This window comes from Neovison vison, chromosome 2 (genome assembly GCF_020171115.1).
Source record: "Neovison vison isolate M4711 chromosome 2, ASM_NN_V1, whole genome shotgun sequence".
Taxonomy (NCBI): Eukaryota; Metazoa; Chordata; class Mammalia; order Carnivora; family Mustelidae; genus Neogale; species Neogale vison.
In genome coordinates, this window is record NC_058092.1 from 78578845 (window position 1) to 78599764 (window position 20920).

Below are 20920 nucleotides of genomic sequence, written 5' to 3' on the forward strand. Positions count from 1 at the left end.
GTAGGCAGAGAGGCAGGCAGAGAGAGAGGGGGAAGCAGGCTCCCCGCTGAGCAGAGAGCCTGATGTGGGGCTCGATCTCAGGACCCTGAGATCATGACCTGAGCTGAAGGCAGAGGCTTAAACCACTGAGCCACCCAGGCGCCCCCATAAATTCTATTTATACTGGAAAGATTAACAAGAGATAATGTAGAGATTCTCATGTATACATATGTGTGTGTGTATTTAATCCTGCAAAGTTGGAAAGCACATCCATCAAATTACTTATCTTAATTTTCCAGCTAAACTGGCAAGAGATTTAGATGAAAGATCAAAATATCCTTTAGTCCCTATTATGCAACCAGAATTGAATTCTGTACTTCCTATGTGCAGTAGAATCTAAGCTCCACAAAGCATAAATTTTTTACTGTTTTATTACCTGACACATATCCAACATCTGGAATAAGGGTCTGGCTCCATTGTAGGCACTCACTTACCTGTTTAATGAATAAATAAATATCTGACACACTGCTAGGCAAATATAAAGGAAAGATAACATGGTAATATGGAACTTTCCTTAGGAAGTATACACAGGAAAGAAAAAAAAAAAGAAGTATACACAGGGGCACCTGGGTGGCTCAGTCAGTTAAGCGTCTGTCTTCTCCTCAGGTCATTGTCCCAGAATCCTGGCATTGAGCCTTGCGCTGGGGCCCCCTGCTTCTCACCCTCCTCCCCACTCATGCTCTCTCTCTCTCTCTCTCGCTATCTCTGTCTCTCTCTCTCTCTCAAACAAATAAATAAAATCTTTTTTTTTTTTAAGATTTTATTTCTTTATTTATGAGAGTGAGCACAGGCAGATAGAGTGGCAGGCAGTGGCAGAGGGAGAAGCAGGCTCCCCCCTGAGCAAGGTGCTGGATTCAGGACTTGATCCCAGCACAGGACGCTGGGATGATGACCTGAGCCGAAGGCAGCCGCTTAAACTAATGAGCCACCTAGGCGTCCCAAATAAAATCTTAAAAAAAAAGAAGTATACAGAGAATGTAGTTAAGTTAAACAAGGATTCAAGAGTAGTAACAAACATTACAAATAGGAGTGGGAAGACTTACAGAAGAGAGAATGATACAAGCTCAAGGTAGTACTACTCATTCACTTGGGTTGGTCTCATCTGGTATGGGAGACAACCAGTAACATTGCCAAATCATGTCTCCTTAGAGGCTACAGCTATGTTCCCAACTAAGACTAAGTTGGTAAAAAAATGTCTCCCTCACTAAGTGTAGTTCTGATAGTGACAGAAGAAAGTGGAATGTTCTTAAGAATTCTCATTATTGTATCTTAAGCAACTTTTATTTATTAATAAAAACCCAACTTTCTATATACATTTTTGCTTGTGCTTCATAATAACATTACAAGATAGAGGGTATTACCAGTTTACAGACATGAAAAATAAGGTTGGCCAATGCCCATGGTATAATTGTTAGAAGCAGAATCTGATCTAAATTCATTTGGTTAAAAAGCCTCTAATCTTTCCAATAAGATAACAGGCTCTGTATCTACACTGTTTTGTTTTACTGGTAACCTGATGTGCTCCAATAAATAGAAACATCTCTCAGAAACCTATAATTTGACTTTTAATTCTGGGGAAAGGAATTTAAATCAGTAATTAGCAAATTAGCATTGTCAGAGTTGCAAATGTTACAAGGTATAGAAGAGAGCCTGGTTCACAGCGACTTTGATTATGCTTCCCTCTTGATCATTTCTGAATGGCAGCAAGAAAGGGAAGAATAGGACTTTGACTGTTTATGTTGACCCAGTAAAATAATCCTGACTTGCTTTACTGAAAACTAGTTACTGACTAAGGTGATTTTAAGGTTTGTTGTTGTTACTTATATCAGTTTGGAATGCTGACTGGTTCATGTGGACTCATGTTAATAATATGAATCAAATGTGCTATAGCTAATTCCAGCCCATGATAATGGATGTATTCCAATTTGCTATGTATGTAGAAGAGGGCTTGTAACAGATATAAAGGCTCATGGGTGCCATCAGTTAAACCTCTTAGCATAAAGAGATATCATGGTCTCTGTAGAGATCAATTTGTAGGGAGAGTAAATGAATTTGACTTACCAACTCCCAAAACATCTCACAGTAAGTAAACTTTACTGGTAATGGCATTTAAATTAAAAAGTTATAATTAAATATTCATCTATTTAAATTACTATATCCCTAGTAGGCATATAATATATCCTTAATATAAATGTAAGAAACCATGTGAAAATAATTAAGCCTATATGTCAAAAGGAAGACATTTAGAAAAAGCAAAAAAGATTGTACTGTTGATATGATTTTAATTCTATTACACCACTTATCATTTTTAATTTTTCTAATTTTAAGAAATCATCAAGGGTAAGACACCCTTATTTCTGATTAACCCACACTGTATCTGAGAGTTCTAATTATGTGTGACTAGAAAGGGCTCTTGAATATGGGGAAGGGGTTTGCTTTGGGGGTTGCCCTCAGACCCAGTCTACTGACATCCTGAGACCCCTGAGAAGTTGGCCTCGTGACTCAGCCATCCTTTGACTTGGAGATGGAGGTGTGAGAGTCTGCCTTCCACCACGGGATGATCAGGTCGCACAGCCCTCAGTGGCCAACCTCTCCATGCAGCCGAGGTGTATCAGCCCATGGTGCTGGCTACATCATCTTCGCTGCAACTGTGCTGGTGCCAGTCTGGGAGTCCTGCATTGCCTTCTTCGTCATTGTCTTCCGGCCAATGTCCTCACTTTCCACCGAGGGCGGTTCTGCTTGACCAGTCAACCCCGCGAAGAGTTCGGTGGAAAAAACTGGTGCAACCACCTCCCAGATTCTTGTTTCAGGCAACATTCTGTTTAGCAGCATCCCTGGTTAAAGTGAAAGGGGAAAAGGGACCTTAGATGAGGTCCTCATCTGTGTTACAGCCCCACACTCCACTTCCGTAACCAAATCGCCTCTGAGGTGATGCAGTTTGGGGGAGAAATGGTTAGGAGGTGCCATGGAGGGGAGGGAGCTGTGGTCACAGAGAGAATGGAACACATGGGGGAAAACACAAGAGAACACTTCCCCAAAGCCATTGGCTGGGAAATGAGAGGGGATGATTTTCGTGAGTTTCTGCAACAAGTGGGGCTCAAAGAATGGAGTTTTAGAGGTTGGCAGGCTTAGCTATGATAATCTTAAAAGCACCTCCCTATTCCTGGAGATAAGGCAGGCAAGCAAGCCCAGGGCAGACAATATGATCTGAGGATCACTTAAGGAGCAAGGCCAGGGGAGTAGGGGGTAGGGGGGATGGGACTATTTGCTCTTCTTGGAGCTTATCTGTGAAAGGTGGCATTCACAGAGTCATCTCTCTGGGACCAAGAGTCAGCAGGTGCCATTTCCCTTCTCTGCCCCTCAGCATAGGCACAGAGACACCCGCTGAGGGCACCTAACCAGACACTGGCTGTTTAGCCTGTTTTGCTCCAAATCTTACACTCCCGTGTTCTGGCATGACTGCCTTTCTTGGTCAAACCTGTATCCATCCGAGTGCTGCAAAACCCTCTCCCAGGAGACCAGTTCAGGCCCCTGCCACAGCATGTCCCTAAAGTTTGGAGTTTTTAAAGTCAACAGGATTGGCTGGGATAAAGCCCCAAGGGCATTGCACTGCTTCAGGCAGGCTAGCAACCTAGAGACAGATTGCAGGAAAATAGCAATCTGAAAAACACCTGAGACACATGAGGAGAAATTATTCAGTCTTCTGGGAGTGCTTCACCAAGAGTAGCAAGCACAGAGACCCCTCCCCAGGGATAAAGGAGCAGGCTGGTGTCATTTCTCTCCTTCAGTAAATTGCACAGCACCAACACTGTCTGCCTAACCTACTTACACCAAGTCCCATCCCTTGTGCTCTGCTGTTGCTGGTTTTCTTGGACAAGTGTGCCTAAGGACCAGTGCAGCAGGCCCCTTCCCAGAAGACCAGCACAAACCCCCGCACACAAAATGTCTACTAACCATAGAATTCTGCAAGGCTTCAATTCCACATCAGGTCTTATTTAACAAGTAGACCAGAGCATGCTTAGCTAAAACCACCACACTCTGGCTAAAGTCCAATCACTGTCTACTGCAGGCAAGAAGAGCCTCTGCAGATGATTGACCTGAGGGATAAGTAGCCGAAATAAAGCAGCCGGGTGCTCCAGGCACACACCAGAGACCCTCACTGAAGAACCAGGGCCTGGACACTATATGATCTTTTCTTCATAAAACCATTACTCTTCAGAGCAGGAAACACAACAGGCTTTTCTGACACAGAGAAGAAGACAGAGACCTACACAAAATTCCAAGATGGAGGAATCCATCCCAAAAGAAAGAAAAAGAAAAGGTCATGGCCAGAGAGCTAATCAAAACAGATATAAGTAATTTAAAGCAGTAATCATAAAAATCTCACTGGGTTTGAGAAAAATATGGACAACATCAGGGAGACTCTTACCACAGAGATGAAAGAGTTAAAAAAATCAGAAATGAAAATATATAGTAACTGAGATTTGAAATCATCTGAATGTAATGACTACAAGGATTGAAGAAGCAAAGGATTGAATAAGTGATATAGAGGATAGAATAATAAAAAGTAATGAAGTTTAACAAAGAAGAAAAGAGCTGAAGAGAGAAAGAAGAACTATGGATGATGAGAATAGGCTGTGACTCCATCAAACATAGTAACATTTGTATCATTGGGGTCCTAGAAGAAGAGAAAAAATGGCGGCAGAAGATTTATTTGAGGAAATTATAGCTAAAAACTTCCCTAATCTGGGGAAGGAAACAGACATCCAAATCCAGGAAGCACAGAGAACTCCCATCAAGATCAACGAAAGCAGGCCAATACCAAGACATATTATAGTTAAATTTTCAAAATATAGTGATAAAGAAAAAAATCCTAAAAGCAGCAAGACAATAGAAGTACCCAAATTGCAAGGGAAACCCCATAAGGCTAACTGCAGATCTCTACACAGAAACTTGACAAGCAGCAAGTGCCATGATATATTCACTTGTTGAATGGAAAAAATCTGCAGCCAAGAATGCTCTATCCAGCAAGGCTATCATTCAGAATAGAAGGGGAGATAAAGAGTTTCCCAGACAAACAGAAACTAAAGGAATTCATGACCACGAAGCCAACCTTGTAAGAAATATTGAAAAGGACTCTTTGAGTGGGAGAGAAAAGCCAAAAGTGACAGAGACTAGAAAAGAAGACAGAAAATCTCCAGAAACAATGACAAAACAAGTAATAAAATGGAACTAAATACATATCTATTAGTAATTACTCTGAATGTAAATGGACTAAATGCTCCAATCAAAAGAAAGAGTGTCAGAATGGATAAAAAAACAAGATCCATCTATATGCTGCCTATAAGAGACTCATATTAGACCTAAAGACACCTTCAGATTGGAAGTGAGGAGTCAGAGAAAAATTTATCATGCAAATTCATGTCATAAGAAAGCTGGAGGGACACCTGAGTGGCTCAGCAGGTTAATCCTCTGCCTTTGGCTCAGGTCATGATCCCAGGGTCCTGGGATCGAGCCTCGCATTGGGCTCTCTGCTCAGCAGGGAATCTGCTTCCCTTCCTCTCTCACTGCCTGCCTACTTGTGATCTTTCTCTGTATCAAAAAAAAAAAATCTTTAAAAAAAAGAAAGAAAGAAAGCTGGAATAGCAATACTTATATCAGGCAAGCTAGATTTTAAAATAAAAACTATAACAAGAGACGAAGAGCACTACATCATAATAAAGGAGTATATCCAACAAGAAGATCTAACAATGATAAATATTTATGCCCCCAACTTGGGAGTGCCCAAATATATAAAACAATAACACACATAAGGGAACTCATTCATAATAATACAATAATAGTAGGGGACTTTAACACCTCATTTACAACAAGAACAGATCATTTAAGCAGAAAATCAACAAGGAAGCAAGACAGTGAATGACACAATGGACCAGATGGACTTAACAGATATATTTAGAACATTTCATTCTAAAGCAACAGCATACTCATTCCTTTCAAGTACACGTGTGACATTCTCCAGACTAGATCACTTACTGGGTCACAAATCAGGCTTCAACCAGTACAGAAAGATTGAGTTCATACCATGTATATTTTCCAACCACAACACTATGAAACTTGAAATCAGCCACAAGAAAAAATTTGGAAAGACCACAAATATATGGAAGTCAAACAATATGCTACTAAAGAATGAATGGGTCAACCAGGAAATCAAAGAAGAAATTTTTAAAAAATGGAAACAAATGAAAATGAAGACACAATTGTCCAAAACCTCTGAGATGCAGCAGTAGCAATCTTTTTTTTTTTTTTAAGATTTATTTATTTAGTTAGTTAGTTATTTGACAGACATCACAAATAGGGAGAGAGGCAGGCAGAGAGAGAGAGGAAGAAGCAGGCTCCCTGCCGACAGAGAGCCCAATGTGGGGCTTGATCCCAGAATCCTGGGACCACGACCCAAGCTGAAGGCAGAGGCTTTAACCCACTGAGCCACCCAGGCACCCCAGCAATAGCAGTCTTAAAAGGGAAGCTTATAGCAATACAGGCCTACCTCAAGAACCAAGAAAAATGTCAAATAAACAACATAATCATACCTAAGAAGCTATAAAAAGAACAATACACCAAGTCTCAAGTCAGCAGAAGAAGAGAAATAACAAAAATTAGAGCAGAAATAAATGGTATATTGGGGCACCTGGGTGGCTCAGTTGGTTACCATCTGACTTGATTTTGGTTTAGGTCATGATCTCACGGTTATGAGATTGAGCTCCACATTGGTCTCTGCATTGGGTGTGGAGCCTGCTTAAGATTCTCTCTTCTCCCCTGCTCCTCCCTATTTCCTCTCTCTCTATCTAAAGATTTTATTTTACTTATTTGACAGAGAGAGATCACAAGTAGGCAGAGAGGCAGGCAGAGAGAGAGAGAGAGGAGGAAGCAGGCTCCCTGCTGAGCAGAGAGCCCAATGTGGGACTCGATCCCAGGACCCTGAGATCATGACCTGAGCCGAAGGCAGCGGCTTAACCCACTGAGCCACCCAGGCACCCATGGACTGGGTTATTTCTTATAGTTCTGGAAGCTGGGAAGTCTAAGATCAATGCACTAGCAAATTTGGTGTCTCATAAGAGCTTGCTTCCTAGTATGTAAATAGCTGTCTTCTCACTATATCTTCTCATGGTGGAAAAGACAAGGAAATTCTCTGGGCTCTCTTTCATAAGGGAACTAACCCATTCATGGGGGTTCCATCCTCATGACCTGATCACCTCCCAAAGGCCCCACCTCCATATTCCATCACACTAGGTATTAGATTCTCACATATGAATTTTGGGAGGACACAAATAGTCATTCTATTGTATCCACCCAACTTGATGTTTCTTTTTTTTTAAATTTTGTTTTTATTTATTTAACACAGAGAGAGAGCGAGCACAAGCAGGGGGAGTGGCAGGCAGAAGGAGAGGGAGAAGCAGAGAGAGGGAGAAGCAGGTTCCCCACTGTATAAGGAGCCTGATGTGGGGCTCAATCCCAGGACCGTGGGATCATGACCTAAGCCAAAGGCAGATGCTTAACTGACTGAGTCACCTAGGTTCACCCTTCCCCCAACTTGATATTTCCATGATATTAATTCACAAAACCTTAAATTAAATATAATCTAATTGTTAGTTGTAATATTCACATTATGATGAAACTCTAATAACTTCCATAAGAATGTATAGGTAAGTAATTCTATTAATGTTGTTAGGAACCAAGAGTTTTTCAGTGCAAGAAAAAAGAACAGAGTTTAAAAACAAAGAATCTAAAAATCTCATAATATTAAATTTGAATCAGATATAGTATAAATTCAGCAATCTTTTTTCTTATAAAAACATGTATTGCTTAGAAAAACCCGGCACCCATTATGCTTAGCAAAATAAGTCAATCGGAGAAAGACAACTATCATATCATTTCCCTGATATGAGGAAGTGGAGATGCAATGTGGGGGATCTGGGGGGTAGGAAAGGAATAAATGAAACAAGATGGGATTGGGAGAGAGACAAACCATAAAAGACTCTTAATCTCACAAGACAAACTGAGGGTTGCTGGGGGTAGGGGGGTAAGGAGAGGGTGGTGGGAATATGGACATTGGGGAAGGTATGTGTTATGGTGAGTGTTGTGAAGTGTAAACCTGGGTATTCACAGACCTGTACCCCTGCGGCTAATACATTATATGTTAATTAAAAAAAAAAAAGAAGAAAGAAAGAACCCAGACCAATATTAATGAGCATAGTTAACACCCAGATTGTGAGCTCTATCTACCAGTACACACTAAAAGGAACTATAGCTATTTGGGAGAATAGCTGGGGTGGAAAATAAACAACGTATCTAGTATCTGGTTGTGCCAGAAAGCAAGGAAGCTACCACAGATTAGAGAACGTGTCAAAGGGACACAAGAGCCAATACAAAGGAACTCCCATTGGTCAGATAAGGCAATTTGAGCATCAAAAAGAATAAATGCAATTGTCTTTGCATAAATAAAAATCAGTGAGTTCATGAACAAAAATGATAAACTGAACACATTGGAATTAATGAGGTTATCAACTCCTTACTTGGAAAAATGATAATTTAAATAAGAGAATTAAGTATTTATCCTGCCTTTGCAGTGTGAAACATCTTTCTGGATATCCAGTATTTCTAACTGATGAAGGATGGTTCTTCTTTAAGGAACATTTCCAGCAAATTTCCAGCAAATGACTGATGCAATTATAAAATCATTTTGCAATCCCTAGTTGGACCAAGCAAGAATTATCAACAGATAAAACTATTAGATGAAAATGTATGATACATATTAGCAACATTGAAAGGAGGATAACCAACATTATGTACCTCCTGATATGATACAAAATGAATTACCACTTGTGGGAAGCAGGATAATGCCTGTGCCCATCCTCCCAAAAGATGTCCATATCATAATCCCAGAATTTGGGAATATGTTAGGTCACATGCCAAAGGGCAAAAGGGAATAAGGTTGCAAATAGAATTAAGTTCGCTAATTAGCTGACCTTAAAACAGGGAGATTATCCTGGATTATCCAATTGTACAGAATGTAACCACAAGAGGCCTTAAAAGAGCAAAGACGAGGCCCAAGAAGAGGTCAGAATGATGCAATGTAAGAAGGACTCAACCTGCTGTCTTGGAAGATGGCAGAAAGGAATTCAAGAGCCAAGGAATATGGGTAGCCTCTAGAATCTGCATAAAAGAAGGAAACATGGGGAATGCAGTCCTGCCCAAAACTTGATCTTAGCCCAGTCAGATCCATTTGGGGGTTCTAATCTACAAAACTGAAGGGAAAAAATTTGTTGTTTTTGAGCCACTAAATTTGTGGTAATGTGTTAAAGTAACAATAGAAAACTAATATTCCACCTAATATTCCATTTATTAAATATTTTTTTGTTAAGGAATTGAACCTCAATCTAATCAAGCCTCTGAAACCAACTTTTGCAGGAAACGTATGGTATAAATGAACATAGAAAGTGATACTACAAGGACACAAACAGTAAAATTTAAAATGTGGGATATTCTACAGCTCAGCTGGCCAGGCTTCTGCTACATCAATGGCATGAAGATAAAAATGGGAGAGGGAACTGCTCTAGATTAGAAGAGACTCAGGAGACTTAAGAACCAAATGCAACCTCTGAATCATTTGAAAATGGATTCAAACAAACCAACTATAAAGGATATTTTTAGGACAGTTGTGAAAATTTTACAATGGGTTACATAGTAAATAAATTATTGTTAATTTGTAAGGAATAATGTTAGAAGTTAGAAATCATCCATTTTTTTTTTAGAGATGCATACTGAAGTATGTAGGAATAAAATTAAATAATGTCTGTGGTTTTACTTTCAAAATTTTTAGAAGGAAAGAAGGAAGGGAAGAAGGAAGGAAAGAAGAAAACATGAGAAAGGACCAAAAGAAGAGAAGGCTTGATAAGGCACATATGCCCATTTTGGTAATGGGTATATTGGGGTTCATTGTATCTCTCTCTTTACTTATTTGTATATTTGAAATGTTTCAAATGAAAACATTTTTAAAAAAAGATTTTATTTATTTATTTGACAGAGAGAGAGAGAGAGAGATCACAAGTGGGCAGAGAGGCAGGCAGAGAGACAGGGGGAAGCGGGCTCCCCGCTGAGCAGAGAGCCCAATGCGGGGCTTGATCCCAGGACCCTGAGACCACAACCTAAGCCGAATGCAGAGGGTTAACCCGCTGAGCCACCCAGGAGCCCCTCAAATGAAAACATTTTTAAAGAAGAAAAAAATAATGCATCCAAAAGTCACTTTTCTTTCATAAAATGGTAGTTCTTAGAAGAGGGTTTTATTTTTTTCTGTTTTTGTTTGTTTGCTTTTTTGCCTTCCTAAATTGATTTTCACACATGAGAACCATAGTTAAGGCCAACCCAACCCAAAATTATAGATTTAGCTGTCTACCTTCAAAGTTCCTGTTAGGGTACAGAGTCGACCACCCCTCACTTAGACAGAGAACACTCTCAATAATGCAAGTCACACAGCGAGGTTTATTTCCAGCTAGCTGGGGTCCAAGTATCCACCCGGTGCAGCAGGTTTCAACAAGGACCCGAAGTCCTGAAAGCCAACGGTTTCTATAGCATTTTCAAGGCACTTCTTCATAGCTACATACATATCTTGCACCCCACTTTGACAGTTTAACTTTGTTTAACCTTTTGCCACCCTGGCGTCACCCTGGAGCCATCCTGACGGTTAAGTGAGATTTAGGTTTAGAAGAAATTTAACTTTATTTACATTTCCTTCTGCCTCAGCCTCCTTCAGTTTCATGGTGCGACCTCAGGCCTTGAGGACCTGAGCCATTTGTCTCTGGAAACTGGGCCATTGAAGAGATAGCCCTTTTTGTTGTAAATCACTAGGACATTTGCAAACCAAGGGAGATTCCTGTCTTGCAGGATTGTGATCTCTGCATGTTAACTATTTGTTTTTCTTTAACATTTTGTCCCTGTAGCACCACCACCTAACCGCCCTGGTGGTATATTATTAAGTTGTTTTTCCAGGTTTTAGCTACTTTCTCTTATCTCAAGTTACGTGCACAGTGTGGCCTGGTTAGGGACGCTCAGTAAAATGGCTTCCCGGCCTTCAGGATGGCCATTCTTATGCTAACCCACTCTTCCAGTGCATGGTGCCAGCTTTTGCGCCAAGATGGCTGTACTTAATGTCAGGGCTAGACTCGAGGTGGGTACAGCCTTGTTTTTCTTGGCCTCCACACCTGGAGCTGGTTTCTGGGACTTGTTTTTAAGTCCCTGGGGGAAGGGGAGCAGGGACAGTTTAAGGGTTAAACAACAAAGTTATTGTTTAAACTCAATGGAAACCTCTGGCTAAAATAAAAATATAAAATAGGTCCTTACAGTTCCCATTGTTGGTTCCTTAGGGTTCTCTTTTTTTCCTAAGTGTCTTTCAGGAAAAAAATCTGATCTCTTCACTCGCATTAAGGTATAACTGACTCCACAGCCTGAATTAATTAAAGTAAAAATAGTGCTTTAGGTAAAAATTTTCTAATGGTTAAATGTGAAGTATCTTTGACCAGATTTTTGTTATTTATTTATTTATTTATTTTTAAGTATTTTGATTTTTAAAAGGGCACTTTTTCTTTAATTACTTCACATAGTCAATTACCTAAGGTGTTTTAAGAGAATTAAATTATATGAACCAGAAACCATTCTGTCATCCATTCCGAACCAGTGAGTTAATAATAAACACAATTGTGGATGGTAAAAATGCGTGTTACCTCAGCTGATAAAGGGGCACGGTAGAACTCTTGCAGGACTTTGAAGGGGAAGAGTTGGTTGCTAGTCAGCCTAAGTTTTAATACTTAGACCACCACTACACTGACTGTGGCCTTTGCCAAATCACCTATCTTCTCATACCTCAACTTCCTCACCTGCAGATTAGGCTCATATTAGTGCCTAGCTAAATGGTGGTTGTGAAGATTGAGTTAATGCATTTAAAGCAGGAGAGCAGTTCTTTCGCCTAATAAAAGCACTCAATAAATATTAGGTATTATTATTTTTGACACTCCTCTTTTCTACAGGAATCATTAAGAATCAGTTATCCAGTTATATTTTTCATTATTGATGTGTCTGAATATTTGAGAGGGGCATTATTTGGAGAAACGGCTACTTTCTGGCCAACCTTATGGTACAAGGTCCATCTATTTTCCAAATACTTAGTATTTAGGGGACATAAGAACCAAATGTAACCTCTGACTCGTCTAAAAACCGATTCAAATCAAATCAAAGCAACCACAAAGCATACTTTGTGTGAAGCTTCTGAATGAAGCGTAACTATTGAACTTTCTTCCTTCCGAGGAGATAAGTTAAAAAATACCAAAAGATTTTTAAATGATATCTAGTCCAGCTATTTCCTTCAGGCTGAAATGTTCGAAATCGATAGCTCACCAATCCATTCACTTCCCCATTCAATGAAAGGCTCTATCCCATTCAGCCTTACCTCCTCCCTTCCTCATCGTAAATATTATGTCTTTGTATGCAAAGCGTTAGAATACAAGCGGATAGTTCTTTCTTTCTTTTTTTAAACAACAGAGATTTACTCCTTCCCAGTTCTGGAGGCCAGAGGTACAAAACTAATTTTGTACCAAACTAATTTTTTTAGTTTTTACCAAAACTAATTTTTGCCAAAATCTAGGTGTGGACAGGGCTATCCTCCCTCTGGAGGCTCTAGCGGAAGATTTATTCTTTGTCTGTTTCAGTTTCTGGTGACTTCTGGCATTCTTCTGCTTGTGGTCACATTGCCTTTTCCCTTCCAGGTATAATCTCCTTCTGCTGCTCTCTTATAAGAATACTTGTGATTGCGGGGAACCTGCCCCCCCCCCGCCGCCTCTCTGCCTACTTGTGATCTTTCTGCCAAATAAATAAATAAAATCTTAAAAAAAAAAAAGAACACTTGTGATTGCATTTAGGGGCTATAATCTAGGATAATATCCCTATCCCAAGGTCACAAGCTGTTATTTCTCGGTTGAAGTTCAAGAGCGGTTATAGGAGACACTCCCTGGATTAGAAAGCGACCGGGGGCTTTTAGACTGTATACACCCTTTTCAGGGAACTCAGGAGCGTTCTCACTCTTGCTGATTTTACGAAGTTCTTCCCCCGCTCCTCACATCCCCAGTTTTTCTTGCCTAAAGCAACAAAATAAGGGAGCGTGACTCGCCACCGTAAAGGGTCCTGTGAACCTATTTTTTCGTGGGGGGAATAAAAAAGCGCGGACATCCCAGGAAGACATAACGTGGAAAGGTTCGCAGGTTGATCTGAACTTGGTTCGCAATAAAACTATTAAATTGAGTGAGTGGCACCACCTCCAAGGCAAAGAGACCCAGGAAAAATAGCCGGAGAGATTGCATACTCCCTAGACGCGGTTTGCTCCCAGGCAATGGGGGCGGGGTGCCTCCCGGCCTAAGTAAACAGAACTACTACGCCTGCGCACACCCTTCTGGGGTCACGTGTCGGAGCGAGCCTCCCAGATCGCCCCGCAGAGCTGCCCTGCTGCCGTAAGGGACCCTGTGCAACCAGGGAGGCGTCAACCTTTCTCTGAGGGGCGGGTTCGGGTCGGAGCTGAGCTTTGGGTCGGCAACGCCCCCTTCTTCCACAGCCGGAGATTGAGTTCCCGCCCTGGGCCTGCGGGGTGCCGCGGTACCTTTGTAGGACATGGCCGGCTGTGGGGAGGGTAGCGCGGCACCCATGGTACTTCTGGGGTCCCCTGGAGTTTGCAGTAAGGGGTTGCAAAGAAAGGGTCCCTGTGAGCGGCGCCGGCTGAAGGCGGTGGTGTCGGAGCAGCTCAGCCAGGATCTGCTCAGGTAGGAGGAGGCGGGAACTCTGGCTGCTTCAGTTCTTAAGGCATCTACCTCCGCCCCAGAAGCTGTGGCCCCTTCTCGGCCACTCCATCCCTCCCCCCCTTCTCCTCGCCTCAGGCTTTTGTGGGACGCCCACCAGTCTCCTCACTACAGAGCTGTTACCTCACCCTAAAAAACCCAATCCCGAGCACCTCGAAGATAACGTACCAGATTAAAAACGGAAACCAAAATTAGTATCATAGTTATATGCAGCCCCCAGTTTATGACAGAATAAAACGACTAGGCTTAGTTCTGTTCCTTTTTTTTTTTTTTTTTTTTGGACAGAGAGAGAGAGAGAGAAATCACAAGTAGCAGAGAGAAAGGGGAAGCAGGCTCACTGCTGAGCAGAGAGCCCAATGCGGGGCATAGATCCCAGGACCCTGGGATCATGACCTGAGCCGAAGGCAGAGGCTTTAACCCACTGAGCCATCCAGATGCCCCTAGGCTTAGTTTTTGAAAGACACATCACTAAGGTTGGAATGGATCCGGGCAGCCTTCATGGTACTGAAGAGTACACTTTAAAAAAAGAAGCTTAGTTTAAGAAAAAAGTTAGGTATGCCTGGGTGGCTCAGTTGGTTGGACGACTGCCTTCGGCTCAGGGCGTGATCGTGGAGTCCCGGGATCGAGTCCCGCATCGGGCTCCCAGCTCCATGGGGAGTCTGCTTCGCTCTCTGACCTTCTCCTCGCTCGTGCTCTCTCTCACTGTCTCTCTCTCTCAAATAAATAAATAAAATCTTTAAAAAAATGAATATTTATTTAGATTAAGAAAAAAATAGAATAAATTAGTGGGGTCTTGGAGGTCTTTTCTTCAGAATTTTCTTTAAACAGTTTACCAGAAATATTTACGTAGAAATATTTCCTGACTGCAAACTGGTTTCCCCTCTTCACCTAGAACACTCTACAGCTCCCAGCAACTCCCAGCTCCCATGAGGACACAAGCAAGTGGAGGGATGTTCTGAAGCTTAACTCAGGCTCTGGTGAATCCGGTTAATGACATCTCAGTCTGTAAAGAAAATAAAGCCTAGAAGTATTCCCTAGCCAATTGCCATTTCCACCAAAACTGATTTTGTAAGCTTTAGTGTGCATCAGAATCACCTGGAGGGCTTGTTAAAACTTAGATTTACTGGGTCCAAGACCATAATACTCATTCAGTTGGTCAGGAAGAGAGCGTTTGCATTTCTAACAAGGTCCCAGGTGATGCTGCTGCTGCTGCTAGCTGCTGAGTCACACTTTGAGAACTACTGAACTACAGTAAACATAATTACCACTAATAACCAACAGTTGTGCAGCATTCTGCATTTTTTTTTTAAGTGCTTTCTATCCCCTACACTTAAGCTCCAGCAGCTATAAACTGTGCTTTCTATGTAGTAAAAAAAATTCCCTTTAATTTGGACTCATCTGCCAGAGATGCTGCTTTGTCTCCACCAGTAAGGGATTAATGAAAAATATGGAAAAATAAAACTGAAGTTGTTCTGTTTCTAGGGTGAATCTGTAAGAATGAGGCACTCCTTCTTTTCAGTGACTTTATTCTTTGGGTTGAATTGTAATTGCTGTGTGTGTGTGTGTGTACATGTGCGTGCGCACCGATGCACGTGTATGTATGTGTGCATATGCGTTTGTGCATGTGCACGAGTTTCATTTCCTGGGTTGGGGCACAATTCAAGACTAGGGCCACTAGGCCTCACGCCCCCCCTTTGAACCCACCTCAATCCCAGATTGGGCTGCATCTTGATAATGCTGGCTCTGGGCTGTCCCCTCCCTTGTTCTTCATGGCTCATGAAGCTCTGGCCATCTGAAAGGAACGGTTAAGTTCAGCTCCAGGTTTCTGTACTGTTCCTCCTTGGAGCTGGAATATTTGACATGAAGTTGTACAGAAACACAACTGTGGATGAGATGACTCAGATTTTTCGTGGCCTCTAACTAGATGCTCTTCCTACCACCTGGTAATTACAGGGACAGCTACTGATGCCCTGCTCTTTACTAAATGGTACGCAGGGAGGGGGGTTTGGCAGAGGGTGCGCTGAGGGCTGGCGGAGGGCAACAGCCACTGGGTGAGCCGTTAATGGTTTATACTATTGTTTACTCTTCTGTGATGAAAAGTGCTTCAACCCTCCTCAAAAAAAAAAAAAAAAAAATAGGGGTGCCTGGGTGGCTCAGTGGGTTAAGCCGCTGCCTTCGGCTCGGGTCATGATCAGCTCGGGTCCTGGGATCGAGTCCCGCATCGGGCTCTCTGCTCAGCAGGGAGCCTGCTTCCCTCTCTCTCTCTCTCTCTGCCTGCCTCTCTGCCTGCTTGTGATCTCTCTCTCTCAAATAAATAAATAAAATATTAAAAAAAAAAAGACTTCAATAAACTATTTAAAAAAATAAAAAAAATGTGTCAGGAATTTAAGGAAGATAAGATGTCTGATTTATATAAAGAAAATGAAATTCAGGTATAGTAGGTGAACTCATCTGAGCAGCAATTAAAGATAGGATCCTGAACTCCCAGGTTCCTATTACAAGCAAAAAAAAAAAAAAAAAAGAAAGAAAGAAAAAGATGTGGCAGTTCTTTTTTTTTTAACAAGAAAACTTCATATGTGTACCCAGCACCCTAATTCTTGTACCAAATTAATCTTTTTCAAACACAGAAGTAAAATGGATTTATTCTGCAAATATTAATGAAGTATCTGGCACCCACCATGTACCTAGATTTATATTAGGTCCTGAAGAATCAAAGATTAATAAGACGTAGCTTCGGTGTTGTGCTTACACTCCAGCAAGAGAGATAATAGTCAAACAAAAGTTATGGGGACTGGGGTGAGTTTAGGTAACATTTTTAGGATGGTGTTTGATCTCTTGAGGATTGATTCCGAATTGATTAGGTAAAGATTAGGAAGGGAAAAGTCAGAGGATATCTCAACAAAGGAAATTGCTTTTATAAAAACACAGAGATTTGAAAGAGTTTGATTTATTTTGGGAAGGCAAAATAAATTAGATTCTTAAACATCAGGGAACAGAGACACCTCTGGGTGACCTGAGATAATAGAGTAGATGGAGAAGTGAGTAAAATAAGAAACTGTTTCAGTGGTCAAAAAGCCAGATCTGTTGTAGAATTGGAAAGTTGCTTGGGATATAACAGCAATTATACAGTAAGACCTCATTGAGAAGTGGACCATTATTCAGGACAGTTGTAAAAATACCTAAACTTCTTGCTCTTCTACTATTAGCTAGATGCTGGGTTGACTACCCTGTGAAGTAAGTCTTGGTATTATTTCCATTTAACAGATAAGGAAACTGAGTATTAGGCATGAAGTGATAGAGTCCAAATAAAAACCTTGACATTCTGACTCCAAAAATGTTAAAATAACTTGCCCAAGGTCATACAACCAGAATATGAGCCTACTCAGTCTGTTTTCTCTGCAATAGTTAAACAAAATGATCTTCTGGTAATTTATTCCCTTTATCTTTGCTTCTATCCTTACCCATTTCTTTTTCTTACTCTAGTTTGGATTTGCTCTGAAACTCTAATACAGTGTCATCACTCGGTTCCTGTTTATTATAGACCATCTCTGCTAGAGTTTACTTGTTTAACTACCACATTGGCTGATGGCTAACCTTGGCTCATTCCATTATTCATTCAGATGTCGTTAAGAGCATCAGAGTCATGTGCTACAAAGACGAGCCATATATGAATGATAAATGAATTTGGTAGCTTTTTGGGAGGGGATTGTGGGTATGGCCTGCAACCGAAGTGATAGCAGATGAGGGTGAATGGGTAAACTAAGACTAGATCGTGGAAGCCTTCTTTCTTTAGTGAAGAGTTTGGAATATATTGTGGAGGCAGTGGAGAGCCATTGGTGTTTTTAAAATAGAAAATTAACATTTAGTTCTTGAGTTGAGCGAAGAGAAATTAGAAACAAGGAAACTAGCTAGGAGATTTTGTAATAGTCAAGGGATACGTAAGGCAGTGGTGATGGAAAAAGGGGAAGGGATTCACATGTGCAAGTTGATGGGGTCGGTGACCAATTATATGTGGAGGTACAGGGGAAAGGAAACAAGCCAAGTCTTGGGGCATTTGAAAGGGAGGAACATGGTGAATGTTGAGGAAGCCATATAAAGGAGACAATTGGAAATATGTCTGGAATTGAAAATGAAGGTTGGAATAGCAGATAGACAGTAAAGGTTGGTGGTATCATCAGCACCCAGTCGTTCAAGCCAAAAAAGAGAGGTCATTCCCTTCCATTCACCTTCTGCATTCAGTCACCACCTCCTGCCAATTTTATTACCAAAGTATATTTTAATTCTATTCCATAGTCTAAATCACCATTGATCTCTCCTGGCTCAAGCCAGGCTCAAGCCATCATTCATCTGTGTTGTGCACATCCTCATTCTCATTTCCCTCTAATTCCTTGTCTACACAACTAATAGGTGATATTTTGGAAAATGAATTTGTCCATGTTTCTAATCATTTGGTGATTCGCCTTCAGCTGTAAGATGGAATTAAACTCTTTGCCTCTTATTGGTCTTTATCCTAGCAGCTTCATCTGTCACTTCTTAGCCCCTCAATACTCTCTCCTGACCAGTCTGTAGCTTCATACTCACACATACCTTAGCAAGGAACGTGGAGCCAGGAACTAACTAACTATGACCTTGCTTTGCTTCCCTGACCAACTCTTATTTGATCTTTGAAATCTCATTTGGTTTTCTGGTCCTCTGTAAGGTCTTTTATGCCTGTCTCTGAAAAAATTTTACTTATATGTGTTATTGACTATTTTACATTCTTTAATTTTCAGGCCTGTCTTCCATACTATTCAGTAAAATCCTTGAGTGCACATGTTTTAGTCATCAGTCTGCACCCAGTGCTTGGTACATAGAACATGCTTAATACATTTTTAGTGATAATCAGCAGTCCAAAATGCATTAGATTAGTGCAGCAGTGGGCTGAGAAATGAGATAGAAGCTGGACCTAGACATGGGTTGAGCCTTTGATTCAACCTGCCCTTCTTCTAGACTTTACTATTAGATGAGCCAATAAACCCCCTTTAATATTTAAGCCAGTCTGAGTTGGATAATTCTGTTACTTATAACATACAAGATATTCTTGTAACTGATGTTATAAAATAAAAGACACTATATTTTCATGTTCACAATTTTTTAAACACATTAAATTTTTTTTATTTAACAAATACTCATGAGCATGTATTAAGAACCAGACAGATTCCCTAGTGATGTTATATGGTTACCAGCTGCATTGCTTTCTTATTCACTTGGGGAAGAATGGAGGATGGAGAAAAGGTAGATGGGAGGAAGGAATAAATTGATGTGCAGTTTGACTTTTTATTAATGTTTGAGAAACCAGTACATTATTGCATAACTCTATTTTTTTTCAAAAGATTATTTATTTATTTATTTGACAGGCAGAGAGGCAGGTAGAGAGAGAGGAGGAAGCAGGCTCCCCACTGAGCAGGGAGTCTGATGCAGGGCTCCATCCCAGGAGCCTGAGATCATGACCTGAGCTGAAGGCAGAGGCTTTAACACACTGAGCCACCCAGGTGCCCCCATTTTTACATAACTTTAAAAACTACTTAATAAAAATAATTTATTGATTAAAATATTGACTAAAATGGGGGCGCCTGGGTGGCTCAGTGTAGAGCCTCTGCCTTCTGCTTGGGTCATGGTCCCGGGGTCCTGGGATCGAGCCCCGCTTTGGGTTCTCTGCTCAGCGGGGAGCCTGCTTCCGCCTCTCTCTCTGCCTGCCTCTCTGCCTACTTGCAATCTGTCAAATAAATAAAATCTTTAAAAAAAATAAATAAAATATTGACTAAAATGTGTTTTTTTTTTTTTTTAAAGATTTCTATTTATTCATTTGAGAGAGAGAGGGACAGTGAGAGAGAGCATGAGCAAGGAGAAGGTCAGAGAGCGAAGCAGACTCCCCATGGAGCTGGGAGCCTGATGTGGGACTCGATCCCGGGACTCCAGGATCACGCCCTGAGCCGAAGGCAGTCGTCCAACCAACTGAGCCACCCAGGCGTCCCTTGACTAAAATGTTTTTGTTTGCTTATTGTTTCCAAGGTTCTGAAAGTTTTGTGCTCTGAAGCATTTGTTTTTTTTAGTGTAAAATACAACAAAATTGAACAAGCAGATACTGAGCTCTGTATACTGCATATACAGTTTTTGCCTTTGGGAATTTATTGTCTAGTAGAGAGAAATACTCAAAAAAATAATGTTGCAGTGACAGAAGGGCTGTATAGAGGTATGCACTAGTTGTGTTGGGATCAGAGGAAGGAGCCGTTAACTTGGTCTTGGCAAGAGTGTCAGTGGCAATATTTTAAGCTTTCACTGTAATAGATATCTTTATCCATTAGTTCTACCTCCTGTAGTGTACTGGTGTGATTGCCAGGTATACCCTGTGATACGGAAGTCCTCTGAGAATACATATCTTGCCGAGGATAATGATACAGTGATGTGAAGTATTATTTAGTATTTAGAGAGTAGAATATATAGTTACCACAGGGACAAAAGATTATGACAGTTTCTATTATGATGCTGATTTCTGTTCTTCCATCACTTTACATGTAATCAGTGGTCTTTACCATAACCATGTGCATTAGTAAAGGGATTTGAATGGGTTACCCCATGAGCCCATCATTTTAATAATAGATTATAGCGTGGTTTGTTCTATTTGTGTGAGGAAAAACCTGGAAAAGGGCTTAAATGTCACATTCTTGACGGCCAAGCCTGCATTTCAGACTTGATATTTAACAACAGTCAGAACAAAATGTACCAGTTTCTAATCTGTATTGTCTATTGTTATACTCAGCTTGCTTGTGTTGTTGACATTTTACTTTTTTTGCTTCTTTTAGTAAGATTTTAAAAATTTACTCTTTTCAGCAGTCAGTAACCATATTTGTGTTCTTTTTCTGAAATAAAGCTAAAGTAGGTACATTTTAAAGGAATATCAATATAAAAAGCAGAATATAAATTTTTTTATGATCAGAAGGAATTAA

At 40.8% G+C, this 20920-nt stretch overlaps 1 protein-coding gene across 1 annotated transcript in view; it reads left to right on the plus strand.

Annotated features, from left to right (window-relative positions):
• Nucleotides 1-13615: 13615 nt before the first annotated feature.
• BTBD8 (BTB domain containing 8) overlaps nt 13616-20920 on the plus strand; it is a 114032-nt gene continuing 106727 nt past the window's right edge. Inside the window, exon 1 of the mRNA XM_044238678.1 lies at nt 13616-13898. Within this exon, the coding sequence (XP_044094613.1) occupies nt 13750-13898 (149 nt within the window). The 5' untranslated portion in view covers nt 13616-13749. The remainder of the gene's footprint in view (nt 13899-20920) is intronic.